Source organism: Toxotes jaculatrix, chromosome 4 (genome assembly GCF_017976425.1).
Source record: "Toxotes jaculatrix isolate fToxJac2 chromosome 4, fToxJac2.pri, whole genome shotgun sequence".
NCBI lineage: Eukaryota > Metazoa > Chordata > Actinopteri > Toxotidae > Toxotes > Toxotes jaculatrix.
The window spans coordinates 16,592,308-16,599,680 of NC_054397.1; the positions used below are offsets into that span (position 1 = coordinate 16,592,308).

Here is a 7,373-nt window from a genome sequence, read left to right on the forward strand (position 1 = left end):
AGCCCTTTACTACAAGATGCACAAACATACACACATATACACTCTATGTGGGGCAGAGTCTCATGTTCAGTCATGCAGGACAAAGCCGTCTCTGGATAACAAGTTCTCATGTTCCAATAAATCCTTTCTCCATCTATTTCAGTCTCTTTCTCTCTCTCTTTCTTATCCATCCTTGGTTTTGTTATTCCCTTACCATCCAACATTCCTCCTTTCTATATGTGTTTTTCTGTTTCTGTCCTTCATTCTTTCTTCCTCCTGTCTGACCTGTTGCTTGCTGTCAAAGACCTTTGCATAGTCTCAGGCCAAATTATGCTTCAGTATTTCATTCTGTAGTTAGTTAAAATTATCGTTCAAAGGAAGGTCTTTAAAGACGGTGAAGGTTATTTTACAAGCCATGTCTGAAAAAGTCTGATAGTTAAAAGGTTTTTTTGATAAAAGGGGAATATTTTTGGTCTTTATTTAAAGCATCTCTCTCCTCAGGGCTGTTCCTGCAAATGAGAATGTGCTCTAAGTCACCATGCCTGGTTAAGTAATGCTTAACAAGAGACGCGATTGAAAGAAAACTCTGTTACATAGATTGTTATCGCAGGGAGCTTGTTTGTGTAACACTTCTGTCCACATGTTTACTTTCTGCTCCAGCTTACAAAGTAGATTAACATAAAGCTTTGATCAGATTTGTAGAGCGCGGAACTTTTTAAATTGCATCATCTCTGCATACTTGCTTCTCGGTGGTTTTCACTTGAAATGGGCCAAGCCTGATTTCACACGTGGCTGAACATTAGACTGCTTTGATTTTAGATTGGAAATACAATTTAGTGAGGTGCGTACCATTTACAAAGGCTGGATCTCTCTGATGTTCTCTCTCTCTCTCTCTCTCTCTCTCTCTCTCTCTCTCTCTCTCTCTCTCTCTCTCTCTCTCTCTCTCTCTCTGTCTGCTGTTAGCTGTTAAAATTCTTTCCGTTCGTTGCACAACATCTTTTAAATCAGTCATGAAGCCTTAATTGACATTTTTGTCTGATTTCAAAAATACAATATCAACACTATAAAACTGTTTATTAAATTAAATGCTAATTCAGTTTCTATTAATCCCAGCTTTGCACTCAGACATTTTACATTCACCCAGTTTTGTGTCAGTTTGTTCGCATGTTTTCAACATTGGTGTTATCTAGACACACAAAAGAATACATATATAGTGTTTCCAGCTCATCTCTAATTAGGCCAATCAAAAGTGTGCTTTAGCTATAAAACCTGCACATCACAGCAGGGTATGATCTATTGGTATGCAAATAAAGCCTAATGAGTTTCCAAGCAGTGACATACTGTGATTAGGCCTCGCAGAAATCTGACAATAGAAACATTCATCTGCTGAAATTAACAAGGAGAAGAGACAATTTATTGCAATTAGAGTGAACAATGAAGTGACAGCAAAAAAGTACACTTTAATATGTGCAAATTATGGGAAAAAAATAACAGGGTGAGGACTGTGCCTGTGTGTTTCTGTGTGTGCTATTTTCAGGTTGAGCCTTATCTGCCTTATGAATACACCTGTGAGGGGATGCTGGAGAGAGTACATGCCTACATACAGCATCAGGTGAGGTCCAGTCCATGTCAACACAAATGTGCACAGACCAGGGGACATAACACCCACATGCATGGATGGTCTCTTCTATTCACTACCCCGCCTTCTCTCTCAACCATACACTCCTTTCACCAGCTCTCACACTCCCCACTCTGCTCTGTATTTCATCATTGTGTGCATTCAACACCCAGAACATTGCGTATCTCGGCTTATGTGTCTGTGTGTGTCTCTGTGTGTGTCTCTGTGTGTTTTTGTGCTCCATGTATGTGGACTTGTGGTTAATCTACATGCTAACTCTCATAACAAACCACATATCTGCCCTGCAGCTCTAAAGCAGAAGGTCCTCTGACACTAATGAGGAGGGATGAGTAAAGGAGAAAGAACTGAAGTATGAGGATGATAATGATGGAGGACTAGCATGAAAGAGAGACTTTTTATTTATTTATTTTTTTTTAATAATCCCACCCTAGATGTCAGACAAACTGCAGAGGGTCTCTCAACAATCTTTGCCAGCTCCTGACTGGCAGGTGGTTTGGACAGAGAAACCACTACTACAGCATTTATACTATCAAAGGAGAGACTGGAGAAAGTTAAACTAGATTCCTGTTTACCAAGATTTAAGATAGAAACCGCCGCTTGCAGATGGTGAACCTTTGTGCTTTCTCTAGTGTTTTTGTTTCGCTTATTCCACAGTACTAAAGAACACTTATTTGTCAGCACATATGCATTAGCAATAACGATACACGATACAACATCCCGTTATAGCAGCTGGCTAAATTACCTTCTTTTTGTCTCACACTTGGATATTTTAACATGATTAATATGCTTTTATATATTTTTGTTTGTTTGTTTGTTTGTTTGTTTTTTAAGTCAGTGCTTCATCAAGCATTTTAGGCACATAGCAGCGGCATAGAGTAAAAGGGCAGCTGCGCTCCTGTGAACTTGCACAGCTGATTGCCGCTGACATATTGGTTGAGCAGTTGAGGGTTGAACAGTTTTCAATTTGCCGCCACAGCTCGCCATGTGACCATGGCAACCACAGAAATCAAACTGAGAAGAACAATGCAGAGCATGGTATTAATGTTTTCCCTGAGTTCCCTGAGTTATGTGTTACCTGCACCCCCACACCAGCCATCCAGATCATCCAGATCAGCCAGTCTGGATCTATACATACTGTTTATAATACTGTGTATCATATGGGAACCCTTTGGTATTACTCACATTTATGTATAAATTTGTCTTTAAACATTGTCAGATCTTTTTCTAAGTTACAATTATGAATAAAGAAAATCTAATTTAACTAATATCACACAAATCATTGTATTATTCTTGTCCTTTCACACTGTAGGCTGGGAAAAAAATATGTGAACCCCTGAGCTAATGGCATCAATTGCTCTGCTTCGCTAATGTGCTGCTCACACTACGCCTCCTGTGGAGACAGTGTTAGAGTACAGTGGTAGCAACAACCTCTTGCATATGATACAGGCTTTCAGTAGTATTGGATATAGTCAGCTGCCATGGCGGTGAGGTAGGGCCCCCTAAGCAGCTATTTAAAATACAGAACACCAATGAAAACACTTGCTGTGTGAAACAACCTGCTGTTAATATGCTTTCCACTGAGCTGCATCACCATTCTGCCCATAAACACAGCAAAAGACACATTCTTAGGTAATCCTCCAACAGCAGTACCACAATAACATGATTGCACAAACTAATTCTGCTGTATCTTTCACCTGCAGGACTTCTGTGCTCCAGAGCCTCCCTTCACTCCAGCCAACCTCTCCAAACAGGGGTCTGCCGGTGGCAGCAGGGTTACAGGACCTCTGTTTGTGCCTCTGCCCAATTCCACAGTCCTTGGTTGGGCGTCCAATGTGACGGCTCCCCCTGCCTGGCCTCCTCTCACCTCCCTCAGGTTGCTTGTATCTCAAGAGGGCCAGTCCTGTGTGGAGGCATGCCAGTCTGCCGGCTTCATCTGTGAGCCCGCTCACTTCCGCTTCATCAACAACAAGGAGGCCCTGCGTGGGTGAGTCAGCCTAAAGTAACTGTGCTGTCAAACTTCAAATCAAGTTTTAACAGAAAGTTTAGTTTTCTATGTGTTGATACTTTTCATTACATTTGAATTGCCCAGTCACAGTTTTGGGGCTTTCATCATGCCTACAAAATTATTTGAAAAATTAATTGAAACTAAATTAATCAAAGCTAAATGCTGTCCCTATGAAGCAACACTTTATTATTTCTAGGTGAGAGGCCACTTAAATGGCCAGGTTGATATAAAGATCTACAGTTTAACTGGAAATAAAATTTTGCTGAACAATTCAAATTTTTAAAGATTCTACATTTCAACTCTAGTTGAGAGTAGGTGAGGCAGAATCTCGCCAGGTGTTTATTTAGTTTACTGTACCAGCTCCAGGCAGCTGAAGCAGAAACTTAAGTTTCAGACTTTTCCTTTTTTTGTAGCTCCTAGACTGAAAGCCTGCTGGTGTTTGAGTCTCTCCTCCAAACACTCCCCATCCTGACTGCTTTCAGTTCCAGCTTTTCTTCTTTGCTCTTCTCTCATCCTCCAAGTATCTTTTGTGTTCACTTTTTTTTCTGCCTTTGTTGGTTTACAGTGCCTCTCTCCTTTGTTTCTGTTCTGTTACTCCTCCTTGTAGCTCAGGTCTGTGTCTCTGACACAAGTTCTCTTTCTCACAGTGACATCTCATACCTGCAGTTTTTCCAACTTCCTTGTCGCTTCTCCATCAAATTCCTTCCTACTCTTTTTAAATTGGCATCTGTCGTGTGATGAAAGTGATGAAATCTCTCTTTTTCTGTCTCTGCTTTCCACTTATTTTGAGGTTATGCCACTTCCACTTTCCCGTTACTTGAATAGTTAAAAATAACTTTTATTACTTGTATTTTCTGAGATTCAAAGTTCTCCTTTGAAGAACACAACAAGAATATTAAACCCAGTGAAGTGTTATTTTAGTGTGGGTTCAGATTTCTGCCTCTCTTTTCACTCGCTCAGGTTGGAGGTGCAGTGCGAGGTGGTAGACTCAGAGATCAACCACATCCTCCCAGCCTTCTCGGTGGTGCGGCAGGAGTGCGGCCTGCAGCGGGAACCCCTCCTCTTCAGCTGTGCAGGTCACTCCCCCAAATACAGACGTCTTTGCCCCTGCAGAGACTTCCGCCGCGGCCAGGTGGCGCTGTGCAGAGACTGTCTATAATGACAGGGCATGTGAAGGGAAGATACAAAAGAATTAGACACAGATTGGCAGGGGAAAGAGGGACACTGGAAGGCAGCTACAGCCAGAGCGGGTGTGACAAATTACCTAATGGTGCAGGAAGGCAGCTTCCCCCCAAAACAGTAAATGTAGGATGATGAGGGACAGGCATGCAGTGATTTGAGGAGCTTAAAGTAGGCTTGGATAGCTGCCAGTTTGATTGTGGTTGACTGTAGTTGTTAAAGCAGCTACTATTCTGTAACAGGCTGGAGACGTACTGGGTAGCTGCAAGACTTCCTAGAACAGGGTAGCGATGATACCACTTGTCATTACAATGAGGAAGTACATTCCACTGAAGGGGCAAAGGCTGGGTTACAACTCACCAAGCCAACCAACTTTCACATTAACCCTCCGACTACAGGATAATAGTTTCTACAAGATGTGATACACAACATTTCATTTTTGGAACTGTATCTTGCTGAAAATAAGGGGTTTAAGTTGGAAAATGTACACTTGTGACTGCAGAGAGACTCAGTATTGGGACTACAGTGTCATTCCATGACAGAGTCTTCAAATATCTTGGCTTGGAGAAGGCAACCATGGGTCAATATCCAATCTCCTCTCTGCACTTGGACAAAGGATGATGGACAGGTGGGTTATCTCCCTCGCTTTTTCCTCCCTCCTCCAATGATGGACAGAGTCATTTATCAGACTGAACCCCAAGTCTGAGGCAGCATCGGTCAATGCAATCATCTCTGGTCGCAAAAAGAAAGGAGGACAGAGGACAAAGATAAAGGGTACAAGATTATTTTTCAATAAATAAGCCTTTAGAGCTCACTGCTGGATTTTAAAAGAGTCCTCTGGGCTTTTTGTTGGAAAAAAAAAAAGTCATAAAATAAAAAAATCAGAACACATCAAAGTGTTGTGGTGGATTTTTATATTGCATCTGGTCTTCACACAGTTCCTTCCTGTCTTTTTAGGTTGGAGGGTTTGTTCTCTTCTTGCACCTCCCGCCATCCACATTCATCCAGACTTCCATCAATCCATCCGACTGTAGGGAGGAACGTTTGATCTTTTTCACGGGGAGTCAACAGCCAGCGCAGGTTGTAGCTGTCAATTAGAAACCAAGGAGAAAGTAACAGAGATATGGGAGGAGGAAAATCAGATTTTAGAAGCTGATTGTCAACAATGTGCTTTTACTTTTTAAAATTGTGGTTGACTGAAAAAAAAAATCTGCAGTAATGTGCCGTACAGAGGAAAAAAGGTTAATGTCCATTACTCTAAAGGCTGGTTAGCAGCTGTCTGGGAAAGAAAGGAAATCACTTATGAAGCTAAAAAGTCACACTGAGGGAAACGTGTGAACAGCCTGGATTATGGTTCAGTAAAATGCATTTCAATGGCAAACAACCACAGTTTTGCGTTTTAGTTCCTGTATTGTTAAAAGCTTTTTTCAGTTGGAACTTACTTGAATGAGAGTTCACATTTTAACTATAATGAAGTCTTATTTTGAAGGTTTGTCACAAAAAAATTGAGTTTAAAGTTAAAGTTAAAGCAACAATCCTGATTAACTGTTTAACTCTACAGGTCCCAGTCTGAGGGCAGTGAGCACTACTTTACAACAAGAATTTTTTCTGCATCTCTTTAGAATGTAAACTTACATTGTTTTAATATAACAAAAAGTCAATAATTGACCTCTGTTCATTATGCCATGAGCAACTGAGATCTGATTTCACACAGTTTGAATTCAAATCTCTGACATCTCTTTTTCATGACACTTTCCAGCAAAGTTTTGTTCTCCCTCATGCAAACAGATACACATTCAGTTATTCTGAAGACCAGTGTTTCATGGCTACTTTTGTTCTTTATATGTTCTTTTCTGTTTCTGTTTTATATTTTATTATATTTCTGTGCATAAGCTTAAATTCTGTAGCATTAACTTACCAAAAGGAGGAATCAGTTTAGTTTGAAAACTAGTTTCAGTTTGGTATTTGGTGTAGAAAGTTTTTTATTTTAGGATAAACGGCATCTCGTTTTTGTTTGCTTATTTGTTTTTTATCAAGTCAGATCAGATTAACCACAATAGTGATGGTCTGGCTTATAATCAATAATCAATACACAGCTCTTTGATTTACTCATAAATGAATACCTGTGCGTCAAACATAGCGTGTGTGTGTGTGTGTGCGCATGCAAGTGCACGTGTGTGTGGGTGTGTTAGAGAAACAGAGCTGCTCTTGCTCTGAATCTCTGTGACTAAAGCATAATTCAATGAATAATAAATCACAAGTGTGAAGGCCAAAGTAGATTCATCAAATCCTCATTGACCCGCACTAGCATGGGGAAAAAATGTCACCCCATTCACCAGCTCACTGCGATATCAATTTAACACCAGAGGCAATTCAGACTGCAGTGAACACTTTTCATCTCCACAATTCATCCATCTACTTGAGTAAAATATTTACAATGATCATAAAAAAGCACTTAGGCGTTCGAACAGAAATTCAGTTCTTTCTCTCTCTCTGTGGACACGGCACATCAGGCCAGGCTGCAGCCAATGAAGGGTTCAACTCTCACAACTCTGAGCATAATGTGTGATG

The 7,373-nt window shown here is 40.7% G+C and overlaps 1 protein-coding gene across 1 annotated transcript in view; it reads left to right on the forward strand.

Annotated features, from left to right (window-relative positions):
* The window catches only part of LOC121180621 (alpha-1,6-mannosylglycoprotein 6-beta-N-acetylglucosaminyltransferase B-like), a 98,602-nt gene extending 93,180 nt beyond the window's left edge, over window positions 1–5,422 (forward strand). Inside the window, exons 16-18 of the mRNA XM_041036203.1 lie at window positions 1,517–1,591; window positions 3,319–3,602; window positions 4,584–5,422. Of these exons, the coding sequence (XP_040892137.1) occupies window positions 1,517–1,591; window positions 3,319–3,602; window positions 4,584–4,782 (558 nt within the window). The 3' untranslated portion in view covers window positions 4,783–5,422. The remainder of the gene's footprint in view (window positions 1–1,516; window positions 1,592–3,318; window positions 3,603–4,583) is intronic.
* Window positions 5,423–7,373: the final 1,951 nt, after the last annotated feature.